General features: G+C 36.3%; 2 protein-coding genes and 1 pseudogene across 2 annotated transcripts; 2 read left to right on the top strand and 1 right to left on the bottom strand.

Moving 5' to 3' along the window:
• Window positions 1-1,141: 1,141 nt before the first annotated feature.
• On the bottom strand, window positions 1,142-2,125 carry LOC145584189 (wall-associated receptor kinase-like 3 pseudogene; annotated as a pseudogene).
• A 10,128-nt stretch (window positions 2,126-12,253) lies between these two features.
• Window positions 12,254-12,862, top strand: LOC145584188 (uncharacterized). Its single transcript, XM_081641094.1, has one exon. The coding sequence runs from the start codon at window positions 12,254-12,256 to the stop codon at window positions 12,860-12,862; it is 609 nt and encodes a 202-aa protein (XP_081497220.1).
• Window positions 12,863-12,865: 3 nt separating this feature from the next.
• Window positions 12,866-13,522, top strand: LOC145584187 (uncharacterized). The gene has a single exon (XM_081641093.1). It carries the CDS (start codon window positions 12,866-12,868, stop codon window positions 13,520-13,522), a length of 657 nt encoding a protein of 218 aa, XP_081497219.1.
• Window positions 13,523-19,258: the final 5,736 nt, after the last annotated feature.

Raw genomic sequence — 19,258 nt, 5'->3', positions numbered from 1 at the left:
AAAAATACACCCAGCCACCCCCATCCCCACCACCGGTACCCCTTCCACGCTAGACCCCCCCTCCGACACACCTATAACCATCGAAATCCATCACATCCATGGCCATCGAAACCCAGAGCACTTCCGACAACCACCACCACATTTTTCAGACTCCCAGAGAGTAAAACAGCAGCTAGCGGTCAAAATCGACCGGTTAGGGTCAAATTAGACCATTCAAGCCCTAAACCGACCGATTTCAACCCACTAGTGGCCGTTTTGATGGTGGACTGTGAGTCGTGTGCGATTTTGGTTGTCTAGGGTTTAGGGAATTGGGGGTTGGGGTTCGATTCTTGTAGTGGTTGGGGTTCGATTCTTGCGGTGGCTAGGGTTTAGGGAATAGGGGGTTGGGGTTCGATTCTTGCGGTGGTTAGCAACCCACAAATCAACAATTGCAGCCTCGATTAAGGGGCGAGGGAAAGGGGTGGTTTTTGAGGAGGGGGAAGGGGGGTAGGGGTAGTTAGGTTGGTTTCGTCGGTTTTTGTGGGGGAAGAGGGTGCCGGTGGTGGAGCTGGCTGGGTTAAGGTTTTGTTTTGTTTTGTTTTGTTTTTTTTTTTTAATTTTTGATTGAAATTCTTCTTAACCAATAGATTTATGACACATGTCTGTTAAAGGTCCATTAACGGATTCCATCAAAGAATCCGTTAAACGGTGGTGAAATCCAATTTCCTGGGTTTTTATGTGGTGTTATAATAAAAATTTAAAAATGTACGGTATTATAATCCATTTTTTGAGATTTTTGTGGTGTTATTTTCAAAAAATTTCTTTTTTTTTTTAATGGAAACCAGTTTATTTTTATTTAGAGTCTTCCACACACTTTTAAAATTCGACCTCTATGCTAACTTGGTGATTGTTTTATATCAAATCGAATTAATTTCAATCTCTAAGGATTTTTAAGTAACCACATCTTATCACACCAAGCTACAATCTCATATTACCTCCGTTACATATTAATTTCAACCTTGGAATATTTTATGCCTCACTAATAGTACCCAAAGTTGCAACTAATATATAACGGATCGAAGGTAGTAATTAGAACAATGTGAACATAACATAGATCAAGAGCTTCCAATATATCAAGTATTATTTTCCAATCATCGCGTGATCAATTTGGTGGATGAGGCAAACAATATGAGTTCTTATACCTTAGTTTTTCTAAAATCATTGCGACTTCTTTCATTGTTGGCCTTTCAAGTCCTTTATGATTCAAGCATTGTTTGGCAAGATTGGCAAATTCGATGATATCCTTTTTCTTGCCATCCTTTATGATCATAGGATCAACTATGTCAAACAAAGTAGAATCCTTCATTGATGAGACAAAATACATCACCAAACTTAACTCTTCATCATCTTCGGTATCTTCTTCTTTATCTACTAGTATTGGTGTACGGAATGGTTTTTCTCCCGTCAATAGCTCAACCAAAATTACGTCGAAGCTATAAACATCACTCTTTTCAGAAAATTGGCTCGAATAGCAATATTCAGGATCCAAATACCCAAACGTCCCTTGAACACAAGTTGTCAAATGAGTTTGTTTCACGGAAACTGCTCTAGAAATCCAAAAATCCGACAATTTTTCTCCAAAATTATCATGCAAAAGTACGTTGCTAGATTTAATATCTCTATGATAAATTGGTGTTGAAAACCCTGAACGCAAATAAGCAATAGCAGAAACAGTTTCGAAAGCAATTCTCAAGCGCATTTCCCATGTGAATATGGACTTTTGGATATGTTCCGAAAGAGTTCCATTACAAATGAACTCATATAGTACAAGAGGTGTGTCATCTTCCAAACAACATCCAAGAATCTTCACTACATATCTATGTTTGATTTGTGATAAAAGAATTACCTCATTGATTAATTGTTTCCATTGGCTTTCCTCGAGGTCTCTTGATCTTTTAACAGCTATAACTCGACCGTCTTTTAACATTTCTTTATAAACGGTACCCTGACCTCCTTGTCCAAGTACGCGATCCTTGTTAAAGTTGTTTGTGAATCTCTTTTGTTCTGTTAGTGCGAAGAGTTTAGTCCTCTCGGCGGTGTCTATGTTGGAAGCCCCTAGTATCTCTAGTTTATCCTTGAAATACATTGCTCTGAGTTTGATCTCCTTTCTTCTCTTTTTAATTTTAAATCGCCACTACCCCCAACATCCTCCATATATTATAATTGGTATGCCAACAACTAGAATCATGGTACAAAAATAAAAATTAATATCATAATTGCAGATAATTTTAGTTGCATATATAACCAAATTTATAATGAGAATTAAGAACAAAATACTATACAATCCATCAAAATTTAAGGGGCCGGGTATATATATAACGCACACTATTGGGTGCGTCCACCCGCACCCTACAGTTTGTGCGTCTCGACTATTTTGTCTTTTCTATATCTCTCCTTCTTTCTCTTCCCTACTATTTGCTTTCATTGATGATTGGGTTCGGTGGTTCGGTGGTTGCAAAGGAGGCTACAATAGAGGAAGAAGAAAGATTATCAAATTAAAAGAAGCAACACCAGAAATCATACTAGGAACAGCGGGATTCCCCTGTAATTTAAACTCGTTATCGAGGAATTGAAACTCAGTTATGGTGGTTCGAGAGGAAGAGGTGGCGAATCGACGGAGGAATTTTGAAGATTAGTGGGGCAATTACCACTGCCATTGAGGAAATCCTGTAAGATGAAACCCTTGTAATGGGAAGTAGTGTTGGTTGAAGTAGAGTGATGAATTGAGTGAATGTGAGAAATTGGGGTGTTTGGGAGTGAATTAATGGTGATATCTTTCCGAACTTCCTCCATCGTTTTCTGGGTTTGAGTTGTTGATTGAGAATTTTGGTGGTTGGTGGTTGATGGTGTGATGGGATCAGTGGCGTGGATTTGTGGGTTCTTTGAGACTTTGAGAAAGAAAGAGAGGAAGAAGGGGAAAGAGGAGACAGAGAGAGAAATGGTTATGGGTATGTTGTTAATATTAGCCAATAAAAGATGTATATTATGCATTAGAATGAACATATAAACCAATTAATGTCTTATATCAGTCAACATTAGGGATATATAAGACATTAGTAAAAACATATCATCTAATAAAAGATACATATAAGCCAACAAGAGGAGTATATCAGTCAACAAAAGATACATATAAGCCAACAAGAGAATTATATAAGCCAACAAATGATACATATAAGCCAACTCGAGGAGTATATCAGCTAACAAATAAAGCGTATCAGCTAACAAAACCAACAGGTAAGCCAACAAAATAAACATATCAGCCAAAAAAAATAAAACATATAAGTCAACAATTAAAATACACATATCAACCAACTAAAGAAACATATGAAGTACAATTTGTTAATTTATTAATAGTGACTTTTTTTAACTTTCTTTTTCTCGCATTTAAGTTCTAGTTTGTTCATAATGGTCACTAATGTATTAACTCATATGAAGTACAATTTGTTAATATATACGTATCTCTAATTTTTTATTTCTCTTTGAATATGTGTGCTTAAATTCTTTTTTTGTTCATTTATTAATTGAGTGGTTACCATTAATTGATTGTTCTTAACTAATAAAACACGGAGGAAATACTATTTTTACCGTCCTAACTTTACGTCATCTGCTAAACACAGTCCCACCTTTTGATTATCTAACAATGGACTCAATTTTAGAGAGACTTCATCCCAATACAGTCTTTAACCTCAAATGACTAGGTCAACTAGGGATGGCAATAGGGTAGGTCGGATGCAGATGATGGTACCTCCATATATATACCTGCCTAAAATTTTTTATAGCCATTCCCGCCCCACCATATGTGGCGGGTACAATATCCACATCCACACCCACCCCGCCGGGTAAAAGATAGGACCCATCCCCGCCCCATCACCCACTTGGATATCCATACCCACCTCATACCCGCCCAAAACCATCCCAAACCCATTGCCATGATTCTGTGTTTTTATTGTATCACATTAATGATAACTTTATCAAATTAGGTTAAAAAAATTGAGACTTTTACTATTCAAGCTTATTTGGCCTTAGGGGTACCAAGTTTCATAAATTCTAAACTATTCTACAAGAAATATGGTGTGGGTATAAGGCGGGTACGAGGCGGGGCGGATATGGGGCGGGTCTAATCTAACCAAGATTGTTTAAGTTGGAATGCAAATTAAGCTAACCATGATTAAATTACCATAACCCTGTAGGGTGCAAAGTCCTTCTCGCAACGGGGGTAGCTACCTCACCTATGGGAGAGTTACCGTCTTGCGTCTCAAGGACCCGTTCCTCAGTAGATGTCCCAGGACCATCTACATGTGACTCTGGGGATGGGGTAACTTCTGGAGAATTTTTCGTATTTGCATGGCTTGTCGATAGAAACAATTCTCTCGGGGTGGCATGTCCTAGCATCCGACGACCACCACCAACCATGACAACCTACAACAAGAAAAATATTATGAACAACATTAAAAGTCATGTTATCGCGATTTATAAGGTAATGTCACACATAACCTTGGCTTTACAAAATAACAACAATAACATATCAATAGTACACAAGAATATCAAATTAAAACCAGGATGGTCTTTTAAAATAAATTGAAATCCATTATGATTACATAATTAAAAAAGTTAAAACAAAGTTACAACGAATCTCCTAAATCTCAGTTGAATCACCCTCCCCCTCGGTACTAAGATCATCATCATCAGTATCGTCATCCCAAAATCCGTCATCCTCATCCTTACTATCAGTAGATTTGAAACTGGACTCATCTGGAGGGGCATTGGGCAGCACTTCATTATCAGTATCCGAATCTCCAAATCCATCTTCATCACCTTCATAGTCTGGAATATCATCCGGAGCACAGAGAGTTGGAATGTCAGCAGTGGTTTCTTGTAGAAAGTCTTCGCCAATTGGTGCATCAACAACAGACCTTGCCTATGTCTTGAACACTGCCCATCATTGAGCCTTATCTCTTTTCAGACTTGGGTAAGGTGCGTAGTAGACTTGGTTAGCTTGGTAAGAAAGCACAAATGGATCGTACTTGGGGTATTTTTTGGTATGATTGACTTCAACAAGCTTGTATTGATCAATGTTCATACCCCTAGTGGAATCCATCCAATTGCACTTGAAGAGAACAGTCTTATAAGTCCTTAGGGCACTAGTGAACTCCAACTCGATGATATCCTCTAAAATACCAAAATAATATCTACCATCTTCATTGGATACGCTTACTCCATAATTCATGGTTGACTTCTATTTTCCATGGCCATAAGTTTGGAATTTGTATCCGTTCATATAGAATTGGCTCTAAGTACGCACTCGCTTAGATGGGTCCATTGCCAAAGCAAACAATATTTCATCATTTGGCTTGTCTTGAATCACCTGCTCATATGGAATATATTAAATTGATATATGTCGTGAAATTATAGCAACAAAGTAAGAAAACGTGTTGATTTCAAATGCATAACACACTCACTTTCAACCTAAACCACTCGAGGAATTTAGCTTCATGTTTAATCCACACATCTTCTTTGTGAATAGTAGGTTGCATTAGAACAATGTGGTCCTCAAACCCCCTTACATATAACCAGAGGAAGAATATTAATGATGGTGGTCGACATTAGATACGTTGTAAAATTCAATGAAATCTTAGTGAGTGTGATAAAGACAAAGTTAATACCTCTCATATGGTTCCAAAATGCCGCTATTTCCCAAAACATATAAATGAGCACGTTGTAGTTCATTCTCATCCAAAAAGTGGCAACTCCACCAGTAGAAGCATGTCCATGATCAACCCTAAACAGTTTCGGAACACTATCATCCAAAGTGCTTTCAACATCATCATGAACATTACGACCTAAGTCACGTGTTTTAGTATCCACTCCTTGTTGGAAGTAGTTAGAGTAAAAGTATCCTATCTCTTCCATTAGATATGCATTGCAGATTGAACCTTCAACACGAGCCTTATTGCCAATTTTACGTTTCAAATGATTAAGGAACCTATAATTTAAATTATTGAATAAGTTATATGTTATACAAACAACTATATGTGTATAAATGAATATGGCAATTATGAGTTTGTAGGAAATAAAACCTTTCAAACGAATACATCCAAAGATATTGGACAGGACCATATAACCTAGCTTCATATGGCAGGTGAACAGGTAAGTGTTCCATAGAGTTGAAGAACGCTGGTGGAAATATCTTCTCGAGCTTACAAAGAATTTCTGCAATGTTGTGTTCCAATCTTTCCATATCACTCAATTTGATGGTGGAACAACAAAGGTCATCGAAGAAAAGACTAATCTCTGTAATAGCTTCCCAAACATGGACCGGGAGCAATTCCTTCAAAGCAACTGGCAACAATCTCTCCATGAAGACATGACAGTCGTGGCTCTTTAAACCATGAAGCTTGCATGTTTATAAATCTACACATCTAGTCAAATTAGAAGCATAACCATCGGGAAATTTCAAGTTCCTAACCCACTCGTATAACACTTTATTTTGAGCCTTGTCTAGTGAGAATGGGGCTTTAGGAAAAGTTTCTTTCCCTCTCACATCCTCCGTCACATGAAATTGTGGTCATTTGTAATATTTGGCAATGTCATTTCTAGATGCAATTGTGTCTGAAGTATGTTTTTCACATCCATCACTGTGTGAATTAGTTGGTCAAAGAAATTCTTTTCAATATGCATGACATCGAGTTTGTGGCGGAGGAGAAGAGTCTTCCAGTACGGTAGCTCCCAAAGAACGCTTTGTTTAAACCACCCTAGTTTCTTCTTTTTCAAGCTTGCGAGTGCTTTAGGTCCATCTGTTGCCTTAGCCAAGTGTTAAACTTGTTGTCATAGCTCGTCTCCAGACATTATGTGAGGCGGTGACCCATTTTAAACCTTATTCTTACAAAAAGCAAATTTGTTGTTTCGAAAAGGATGTTTGGGAGGAAAAAATTGGCGGTGACAATCAAACCATGACATTTATCACCATGTTCAAGCCAAAAAGCTTTTAATTTGTCCAAGAAATATGGACATGCTTTTTTACCCGCCGTTGCCCATCCAGAAAGCATACCATAGGCTGGGAAATATAGTCTACAAGATTGCTGCACGCAAATTGAAGTTTTTTCTTTGCGAAAGGTCGTAAGTTGTTGCACCAACATCCCACAGTTGTTTCAATTCGTCAATTAACGATTGATATACACATCCAAGTTCCCCTTCGGATTTTTAGGACCAGGAACGAGCAAAGAAAAGAACATAAATGGTTTTTTCATGCAGATCGATGGTGGCAAGTTATAAGGGGTCAGAATGACTGGCCAACATGAGTACTGACCCCCAAACTTGCCATTAGGAGAAAACCTATTGGTACACATACCAAGTCTCATATTTATAGGTTCAGATGCAAAATCGGGGAAGGATCTATCCAAGTGCTTCCAAGCTTCACTATCAATAGGATGCGCCATTGTGCCTTGGACTCTTGGATTTTTAGAATGCCAAGTCATTTCCTCCGCAACGTTCTTTGTTGCAAACAACCGTTGCAGCCTTGGAGTGATGGGAAAATAGATGAGTTCTTTTATTGGAACCAATGACCCCTTTGAAGTCCTCTTGTATCTATCCCTTTTGCACACTCTACCGTTATCCAACTCAGCATCAGCTTTCCAAAATAACATACAACTTTGGGCATGTGTGAATCTTCTCGTACGAAAGCTCAAGTTCGTTAAGAATCTTCTTTGTCCAATAGAATGTTTTCCCCATCTTATTATTGTCGGGAATCACTTCGTTCAGTAATTAAGCAAACCCATCAACACACCTATGGGGCAAATTGTATTCCGACTTCAAAGATACAATTCGAGATGCCATTTCTAGCACAGACATGGAGCTACCTTCGTACAGTGGTTGCTCGGCAGCCTTTAAAAGCTCTTGAAATGCTTTTACTTGAGCATTTGGCTCTTCATCAGAACCACTAGTACTATCGTCACCCGATGGTTCATGATTACTCCCAAGAGCATCGAGAACCATTTCACAGTAAGTATTTGGTTGCTCTACACTTGATGTAGGGAACCCTTCACCATGAGAAACCCACTCATAGTAATCAAGTATAAACCCCTTTTTGTACAAATGAAGTTTTACTGTGTTTGCATCATGAAGACGTCTATTCTTACATAACAGACAAGGGCATCTTACTTCATCTATGTCCGGGCTCTCAGGATGAGCTTCACAAAGCCGTATGCATTGTCCAACACCATCTACAAACTCTTGCCTAAGTTTACGACCATCGTATCTATCATACATCCACAAACGCTCTTTCCTTTTCATGGTGACAAATTCTACAACACTATGAAAAATAAATCACATTAATCATTCACACTGAACTTGTATTCATTACAATCATGGCATAAGATACAATTAGAATAAAAATGATATCTGAAGGTCCTTATCATGACTTGAATGGGAAAGTTGATTTCACAAGTACTATTCTTTATTAAGAGATTTAAACATATGTTGATTTCACAAGCTTCTAAGTTTTTACTCATCAAAATTAATGTTGGTCTCACAAGTAATGTTGACCATTAACTATAAAAACTAGTATTTATCCCGCTCAATGCATGGGTGAAGTTTTTACCAAATTACTTGAGAAATACTTATAATTTTTATAATGTTTTCTTAAATACTTATTATAATTTACAATATTGCTTAACTTATTTATAACTTAAACTAATAAATTATATTTTTCGTTCCAATTTAAAAGTAAATTGATGTAACATTAATAAAATTAAAAAAGCATTATGATTTGTATAGTTAACAACGATGGGAGTTTGATAACAAAAATAAAAATAAAAAAATAAAAAAAAAAACTTAATGTAACCCTTCATGAAAAAACAAAACTTATAATTTACAAATTATATTATGGAACCATAATACAAATTAATGTTCAAAAGATTATCACAACCCCTCATATAAACATACATATTTAAAAAAATTAAAAACAAAAAAAAGAACCATAAATATTAAAATATAAACGGTTCTTAATTAAATATTATGAACAAATAAAGTTATGACAAGCGGCATAAGAAGACAAAATCTTCCATTTTTTAAATATTAGTATAGATTTGTCCCCACTTCACATTTCTCCATTTTAATCAAGGTTTATCAGCATGAAATTAATTTCGATAAGCTAAAACAATTCTATAAGAATATTTTTTTTTTAAACGGAAACGAAAATTATCCTACACATGAGTTCATACCAACCAATAGGGGCAAATTCTATTCCAATCAAAACACATCCAAGTTCAAGCCTACGCAAAACAAAGCGTAAAAAATCCAACAATGAACCAAGCTATTATTAGCAAACCTCTTGATAATGGAAACAGACCATTTAAGAATCACTTTAGGAAAACCCGCTTAAAGAAGTAGCACATTCACAAAGTAAAGCAATGCTAATAAACTGAAATCAAAATGCAACTAATAAAGATGTTATTTTTCAAAATATAGATCACAACTCCATGAACAAATAACATAAATATGAATCAAATTGCATAAGTATAGGAAGTAGTTATATAAGAAGGGGAGAAAACACATAGTGGAGGAGTTGACCGGAAAAGCAGAGGCGACGACAAAGGTGGTCCTGGTATACGGTGGTGTTACACCTTTAGTTAGGGTATTTAGAAATTTAAAATTAAAAAAATAAATAACTACACACAACTTACCTGGTAGCGGCGACGGAAAAAGGAGAAGGGACGGGCAAAAGAGGAATCCGGCGACGGTGGTGCTGCAAAGGGGTTGATTTGTGACCCAAATTTAGGGTTTTCTCCCAAATTAACTAAATATAGATTGAATTCAAACATAATTGCTGAGAGAAAAGCAGACTATGACAAGAAGTTTAGAAGAAGGAAGCAAAGTGTTTTGTAAGACGTAAATGCATTAATTTAGCTCATTGAGCAAAAGCAAAGAAGTAAAATTTCTCTTTGTTTACTACTTCGTACCTTATATTAGGGTAGCAGTACAAAGTGAAAGCGAAAATGTAGAAATTGAAGAATAATAATAAAAAAATAGCAAAGACTAGAAAAAGAGAAAATACAAGTTGATCTTTGAGATTAACATTTATTGAGGAAAAAGAGAAAAATAATATAAATAATGACTTCAAAATTAAATGTGAAAAAATGTTGTCGTTAACCGAAAAAAAATTTCACCCACAATTTTAATGTGGAAAAATGCTTAACTACATACCTAAAAATCTATACTATTACTCCCTACATTCATAAATAATTAAGAAAATTATATTAGCTCTCTGGTGACTATGGAAAACGCTCTCAACATCGCTCCTTCGTCGGAAATTCGTGATCAATTTGCTAAATCAACCAAGAAAACTAAACGAAAAATAACCCATCTAATCTTCACCAATGAAGATACTACCAATAATCAGGAAGGTTCAGTCCCTATCCCACCTTCCTCAAAATCACATGTTTCGATGAAGGAAGTTAATGCAGGGGTTTTCTTCAGAGATATGGTGAATACCAATTCCAGCTTGCAGCCTCGACCCTTTCCCCCAATGCTGGATGATGATGATGATGTTTCGGATGACGATGAAGCCCCTGATAACATTCCTGATGATCCTAAATGTCTTGTCATATTACTGTTCAAGGAAGAGAAGCAGATGATCCGTAAGCCATGGAAGCATACTCTTATTATCAAAATGTTTGATAATAAAATTGGCTACATGTCGCTAATGAAACGTTTGAAGAAGAAATGGGAGCTTTCAGGTAGACTAATCCTAACAGACATAGGGCATGATTACTTTATTGCTCGATTCTCCAATCTAAGGGATTATAACCATGTTCTTACCCAAGGACCATGGATGCTCGATGACAATTATCTCACCGTTCGGAAATGGCTCCCTAATTTCATACCAGATGATAAACCATTGAGGTTTTTGACTGCTTGGGTCCGTATCCCTAATCTTGCTGTAGAATATTTTGACAAGGAGTTTCTACACAAGATTAGAAACAGAATTGGCAAGGTGGTTTGTATTTATAACAATACCGCTATGGCACAAAGGGGGCAGTTCACTAGACTAACTGTTGAACTCGATTTATCGAAACCCTTTTTATCCAAATTCTGGTTAAAAGGGAGAGTGTGGAGAATCCAATATGAAGGGTTGCGCATGATATGTTTTTATTGTGGGAAAATTGGCCATAATGGAGATGCATGTCCTCTAAAAATTCAAACTCCAATTGAAGCTGAAGGAATAATGGCTGATGATCCTATTGAACAACCCAAGGCCCCCTCCACTGTTGAAATTCAGGATTATGGCTCTTGGATGCAGGTTAAAAAACCTCCTCCAAGGAAACATCCACCACGGCCAGAAAAACCTGTTCCGGTGGCCGGAAAAGAAGGATTGAATAAAAATTCAAATAATGGCCAAGTCAAAGCAGTCATTGGTCATGGTGTTAATTCTGGAGGTTCTAGATTCAATATTTTGATGAATAAGTCAAATAAGGAGAATATCGTCCCAATTCAAAATAATCAATCAACTGTGGAGCCTGGAGAGAATGAGATATCCAAGAATAATGTGCAAATGGTTGACTTAGCTCAAGATTCTCAGGGGGCCAGTTTTGCTGCTAGTCAATTGTTATTTAATGCGGGGAAGTCAACAGCAAAGCCTATGTCTAAGGGACAATTTTTAGGAGGTTCGAAACAGTGGCAAGAAATTAGGAAACCAAATAAATCTCCTTCAAATTCTATCCTAAAAGATATAACCAACCAAGCCCCACAAAATATGCCAGCAAATCAAAAAATTCCTACCCCAAACGAAAATTATGGTAAAGAAAATAATGATAGTATTTTCCAAGCTATTCCTGATGCTAGCCTAACCAATCCATCACCAAGCTCACATATTCAACCCACATCAAGCCAAACTCAGATATCCCTTACCCATGTCTCGCCTACTCCCACACCCGATATTCCTTCAAATCCCCCCGGAGAAAATAATTTATGCAACCTCGGCCATGGAGAATCCGTACCTAGGGGAGGCAGACCCCCTGACTCACAAGATGGAGGTGGAGATACATTCATGGGTTCCGCCGATGCCGGCAACGCTGGAATTAGTGGTGACCATGAGGTTGCCATTGAAAATTAAGCATGCTTTAAGTCTTATCACTGAAGCTATCCAAGCCAATTTTCCCCCTCTGATGGATTTATGACTAGTGCTCAGAACATAGCCAATTCCTTCCCCATAACGTGTATGGTTTGGAATGTGCAAGGTGCTGGTAGTAGGGACTTCTTGAATGTGTTGCGTGAAACTATTCGAGTTAACAAGCCCTGTGTCTTTGCGTTGATTGAAACCCATATGGGTGGTGATCAAGCAGAAAGAATTGCCACTATGCTAGCTTATGGTGGTCATACTAGGGTCGATGCTCAAGGATTTAGTGGCGGAATATGGGTGTATTGGAAACCAGAACTTGTAAGCGTTGACCCTATTGAAAAATCGAGTCAATACATTACCATGACTATAACTAGAAATGGAGAGGAGCCTTGGTACTTATCCACGGTGTATGCTAGTCCTCACCCTACCAATAGGCAGGACCTTTGGAGAGATCTTTCGGAGTTTGCTCGCACTAATAACAAACCGTGGATTCTTGCGGGTGACTTTAATGAAACGATATTTGGTTGGGAAAGGAGTTCCAGTTGCAATGAAACTTTGCGAAGGAGTGCTAAGTTTAATCAATGGGTTAATGATAATCAACTCATTAAGGTGAAGTTTTCAGGTCCTGCTCATACATGGGCGTGTGGCACCACCCCTGAAACTAGACGTAGTGCAAGGCTAGATTGTTTGTTGTGTAATTCGGAATGAAGTATGCGGTTTGAACAAGCAAGCGTTAAACATCTCCCCGCTCTGCAGTCAGATCATTGCCCTTTGTTCATCTCATCTAATGGATTTGCCCTATTAGACTCCCTTGACAGACCCTTTCGTTTTCAAGCTGCTTGGCTTGCACACGAAAAATTTTCTGAATTTCTTGGTGAAAAATGGAATCCTGAAGCTCCTCTCATTCCTCTGCTCTCTTCTTTCTCTAAAGAATTCCAGGATTGGAACAAAGAAGTGTTCCATAACATATTCAGAGAGAAAAGAACTTTGATGGCTCGGATAAAGGGTATTCAATCCTCCCTTTCGACGAATAAACAGTCAGGTTTGATCAAATTGGAGGCTAAACTTCGTAGAGATCTTGATGATGTTCTTAGACAGGAGGAATTATTATGGTATCAAAAAGCGAGGGTTGATTGGATTGAGCATGGAGACCGCAACATAACGTTTTTCCACCTAAGCACAGTTATTCGAAGGTGGAGAAATAGGATTGTAGCAATCAAGAACACTGATGGGGAATGGGAACATGACAAGGCAGTGGTTAAGAATCTGGTGGTCAGTTATTTTTCATCCTTATTCAGGGATGAAAGAGGACCTACTGTTTCTAATATTTCAACAGGAGTATGCAATTCGATTTTTGTTGAAGACTAGACCAAATTGAATAGGCCGTATGTAATTAGTGATATCAATTTCGTGGTAAAAAATAAGGGTGCCTTGAAGGCCCCCGGACCAGACGGTTTCCAGGCTCTTTTTTACCAAAAAAAACTGGAGTGTGGTTGCACCAAATGTTTATGCCATGGCTCTCATTGAGTTGGAAGGGAAGGGAATTCCAGATTTGGTCAATGAGATTTTCATCGTTTTGCTTCCAAAAATTGACTGCCCTGAATCTCCCTCTCAATTCCGTCCAATAGGTTTATGTAATGTAACCTATAAAATAATCACCAAAGCTATTGTCAACTGTTTGAAACCCCTGTTACCGAAAATCATTTCTAATGCTTAATCGAGTTTTGTTTCGGGGCGTCAAATTACAGACAACATTGTTATAGTCCAAGAGGTTATTCACACGATGAAGCAGAAACAAAGTGGTAAAGGGTACATGAAGATTAAAATTGATTTTGAAAAGGCATACGATCGTCTCAAATGGTCCTTTATCCGTGACACTTTAACGGAGATGAATCTCCCGATCCGAATGATCGAGGTTATTATGGAGTGTGTTTCATCTTCATCCTTGCGTGTGTTATAGAATGGCAAAAAAACATAAGCTTTTAATCCTTCCCGTGGGATTAGACAAGGCGACCCTTTATCACCGTATTTATTTGTGTTGTGTATGGAAAGGCTCAACCAAGCAATTGAAGAAGCAATTGTTGCAAATCGTTGGAGGCCCATCTATGCAAGCCGTGGAGGGCCAATGCTATCCAATTTGCTATTCGCAGATGACTTAATTATTTTTGCCGAAGCCTCAATTCAGCAAGCAGAGGCAGTGAAGGACTGTTTGGATAGGTTCTGTTGTGCTTCTGGGCAAAAAATCAGCCTACCGAAGTCCCAGGTTTATTACTCCAAGAATGTGAGCATGGAAGAGCAATTGCAGATCAATGAAGCTTTGGGAATGGAGTCGACGGAGGATCTTGGATTATATCTTGGAATGCCAACTCTAACAAGGCGGGTGACTAGAGAAACATATGCTCATCTTTGTGAGAAGATCGATTGACGACTTACGGGTTGGAAAACCAAGTATCTTTCCTTAGCGGGAAGGATCACTCTTGCAAAATCGACACTCACTACCATGGCTAACTACTCAATGCAAACAGCCAAGATTCCCCGTATAACTTGTGATGAGATTGATAAAAAAGCCCGAAGGTTCATATGGGGAGGAAATGAGGAGAAAAACCGAATTCACCTCCTTTCTTGGGATACTTTGCAATTACCTAAGGAGAAAGAAGGGATGGGAATTCATACTGCTAGGCAACCTAATTCTGATTTCTTGGCAAAGCTAGGGTGGAGGGTTTTAGCTGAACCAAACTCACTATGGTCAAGGGTGCTAAGATTCAAATATTGCAAGGGTAGGTGTGACATAGATATGTTTGCTCCTACTAACAATATGTCGAATGTATGGAGGGGAATTACTGAGAACGCAAAGTGGATTGCTAAAGGTTCGGCTGTTGCTGTTGGTAATGGTCGAAGCACGCTGTTCTGGGATCATTGTTGGGCTACTGCCCAACCTTTGCGTGATATGGCTATTGCACCTATTCCAGATCATGTTGATGGTGCTATAATTGAAGAAATGTGTACTGTAGGGGTAGGATGGAATTGGGACCTATTTGTAAACCTCATACCTTTGAACATCCTGAAGCAGATAGCTGCACATAAAGTCATTGAAGACCCTGAAGTTGCTGATGTCTGTTACTGGAGGGGGTCTAAAACAGGCAATTTTTCTGTGAAGCAGGCTTTCAAAATTATAAAAGATGATGATCATATTCCAAAGGACCCAAAATGGGACTTAGCGTGGTCTGCTCAAGTTTAGCAAAGAGTGAAAGTCTTCTTATGGCTTATTCTTCATGATAGGGTGCTCTGCAATAGACTCAAGCGCCACTTGACAAATGACCCAAGGTGTCATAGGTGCAACATGGATGCTGATGAAAATTTATTACATATGTTGCGTGATTGTTGTGCTGCTAAAGAGATATGGAGAGAAGTGGGGAGTGCAGCTAATTACCCTTCATTTTTCACAGGTGATCTGCAATCTTGGATGACAATAAATCTAAAGGCTAATGGGCTCATTTACTCTGATAAGTGGCCTGTTTGCTTTGCTCTTACACTTTGGTAGAATTGGAAGTGGCGCAACTGTGAAGCTTTTGGTAGAAGCAATGAAATTCCTCCAAATAAGGGGGAATTTATTCGTGCCAAGGCTGATGAAACTTGGAAGGTCATGATGGGTGAGTGTGCTGATGCATTTTCAAGCACTAATAGCCTAGCAAGGAAGTATCAGGTTCTTGTTCGTTGGCTAGCACCCCCAGTTGGTTGGTTGGTATTAAATTCTGATGGGGCTGCTCGTGGTTCCCCTGGCTTAGCTGGTGGTGGTGGGGTATTAAGGGACTGTTATGGCAATTTATTCGTGGTTTTGCAGCAAACTTTGGTGTTTGTCAGGCTTATAGGGAAGAATTGATGGCTGTGGAAATAGGACTCAAGATGGCAGTGGACTTAGGGGTATCAAAACTTGAAGTTCAAATGGACAACAAAGCTTGTATCAAGGCTCTGAAAAATGAACAACTCCATGCAGGGGAAGGCATCCATATGCTCCGAATTTGTCGGGATATCATTAGTTCTTTTGGTTGTAATTTTCGTATTTTTCATTATTTTCGTGAGGGGAATAAGGTAGTTGATAGGCTAGCTAACCTTGGAGTCGTTCAAGAGCAAGGGACCCTTTATTTCGATGTTCCTCCGATCGAAATAAAGGAGCTGCTCAAGGAGGACGTCTTAGGAGTTACGACCCCTCGTTTTATTGCTTAGTCTTTTTGTTTGTGTAGGGCTTGTTAGCCTCCTTTTGCACCAAAAAAAAAAAAAACATTCATAAATAATTGACATATTTGAGTTTAATTCTCAATTTTGACCATGTTTTATTGCTATTGTATTGTTGACACCGAAATTTTGTTAATTATTAGGTGTCAGATATATGTAAATAATGAGATAATATCAAAAAATATAAGATATTTATCTTCATGATCTCGTAGAACATATGATTATTATCTTGTAAACTACTCTACGACTCTCTATATAAAGAGGGTCGAATCTAGATTTTAATGAGGCTCAGATGGAACAAGTCACAAAGACCCATCTCCTCCCTAAAACCAAACATTGTAGGTCCATAGTATGGAATAAGCCGACAAGGCCCCGTACTCTAAACATATCAAAACCCTAGCCCTTCAGAAAGAGGAATCAAAAGATCTACGAGAGTTGTATTCCCATAAATTATCAATGAAATAATTGTTCCCGTATATTTTCTACCTCTTTATTGGTATATTGCAGGTTTAAATTTTTATGGTTTACAAGAAAGTACTTTGAATCAAGAAAGTACTTTGAAGTACAACTACAAGAAAGTACTTTGCATAGTATTTTCTACTTTATCAAAGTATCAAACTAATAATTGATTAACTTCTTCCCATTACAAAATGCATAAACTAATAAAATAGCTTTTTGAATCTTAAACTACTTTGTTTAACTATACTAAATACGGATATATGGAGTATTAGAGAAAAAAATTATCATAATTTCGTAATAATAATATAGCTGTTTTCACATATATCTATATCTATCTATAAATAAAGTAAAACAACAACCGCTGACATCATCATTTTTCAAATTGTACACATTTCAAGTTGTGGTTGAAAATTTTCCCGCCTAAATTAATTGCTGACATCATATTTTTATTTTTATTTTTTACCTTAAATTATTACAATGGTATTTTTTTTTTAAAAAAAAACAATTATTACTTCCTCCGTTCTTTTTTTATTGCACCATAAGGGATTTCACGCTTGCCAATGCATTACTTTAGCTATCAATATCTTAAATTATACTTTTGTAAAAATTATAAAAATTTGATATTTGAAAAGTAGAGTTCAATACGAATCTAGATCCCACTGACTATATTTTTCCTAATGTATAAATCACAAATGATGGTCAAAGAAGATTAAGTGAATAGTGTAAAAGTCCTAATGGTGCAATAAAATAAAAACGGAGGAAGTATATTTTATTATATTATATTCCATATATTATATTATGATGAATTTGAGTTACTATTTGGCTTCAAAATATAATAACTTCCGGTTAAAGACTACTTCGTATTGTATAACTTACTTAAATTTATACTCTTCTTCAAAATTAGTTAGATCTAAATAGCATTGCAATTAATGGTTAGGTTTTTATAATTTATCTCATACGAGGGACATATGTAAAATAAATATTTATTCAAAGAAATTTTTTATGTCTTGCATCGCACGAGGTTTATCTAATATATACTAAAATAACAACCGCTGATGTCATCATTGCCTATGTGTCACCTTTTTAGTTAATTTTTTCCCTCGAAAATGCAAAAATGATGTCATATTTTTTTCCTTTTTAAACTACCCTATTTAACATAGCTTTGAAAATATATTCCATTTGAATTTTTAAATTTTAAACTTTGGGTTTTCTACAAATGCTATTTAGTTATTTACGAGTTGATAACAATAGTTAATAATATAACTTAAATGAAATTTCTTAATTAAATATGAAAATTATGCACTTTCGGGAATTGTATATTCAAATTTAATTAGAAATTAGTTAAGGAAAAGTCTATAATTCAATTCTTATTTTAAAACCGTACATTGCACGGGGTTAATCTAGTACTATACTGAAACAGGGTACACTAGCTCCATGGATGACACGTGTCCCTGTTTTAGTTTATTTTAGTGTTTTTTTTTTTTGGTTAATAAATATTTTGGTGTATATTTATAAAAAAAAATCTTATTCATATATATTATGGCATTTATAGAATATTTCTCATAATTATAAAATCTTATTTTACTAAAGTATTTAGTTTTAAGGAGTTCTATATAATCTTGGTCACCTATAAACATGTATAAAATTTTTGTCAAATAAATATACTACGTAATATTTTATGGAGTAACAAAAAGTTTTAAAGTGAAAAACATTACTTTGTTTTGTAAAGAATCTCTATGATCAATTTATATGATCTGATCTATATAAATGATTTAATTTGTATATAATATTGGTTTTTTTTTTCGATTTTTCTAATAAATATTTGTTAATGAGAAATATTTACAAGCTTGAAAAAGAAAGGTCTAATATATCATTTGGAAAATTACAAAGCCTTTATTATTTCTTCTATTACAAGATTTACCACATTTTTTTCCCAAATATCTCTCAATTTATTAAAGTAATACTTTTGAAGATTATATATATATATATATATTAGGAATTCTTTTTTTATTATGTATCCATGGACACACGTTAGAAAAACCATTTTTTTATATAAGATATAATAATGAGAAAATGATCTCAAAATTTTTACTAAATTATAATTAATTTCTTTTCTCAGTAGTTGATTACCCATAACTGATAGTTTGTAAAGTTGGCTAAGATACATATTTGCTATTTGTTTATATAATTTATATGAAAGTACAATATTGAATTTTATTATTTTCATATGACACATTCCCTTTTGAAAAAAAATACACTTAATGAAATTATATTGTCAGATAATTTCTGTAATTTTATTCGTTTAGTGGTCAGGCCACACATGCTTTTACATAAATTGTTTAAGTATGTATTTGATGTAAATGTTAGTTTTCAAATATATGAAATTGCATTACCACAATAATCGATTGCAAA

This window comes from Chenopodium album, chromosome 16 (genome assembly GCF_948465745.1).
Source record: "Chenopodium album chromosome 16, dcCheAlbu1.1, whole genome shotgun sequence".
NCBI lineage: Eukaryota > Viridiplantae > Streptophyta > Magnoliopsida > Caryophyllales > Amaranthaceae > Chenopodium > Chenopodium album.
This window is presented reverse-complemented; position numbering and strand designations above follow the sequence as displayed.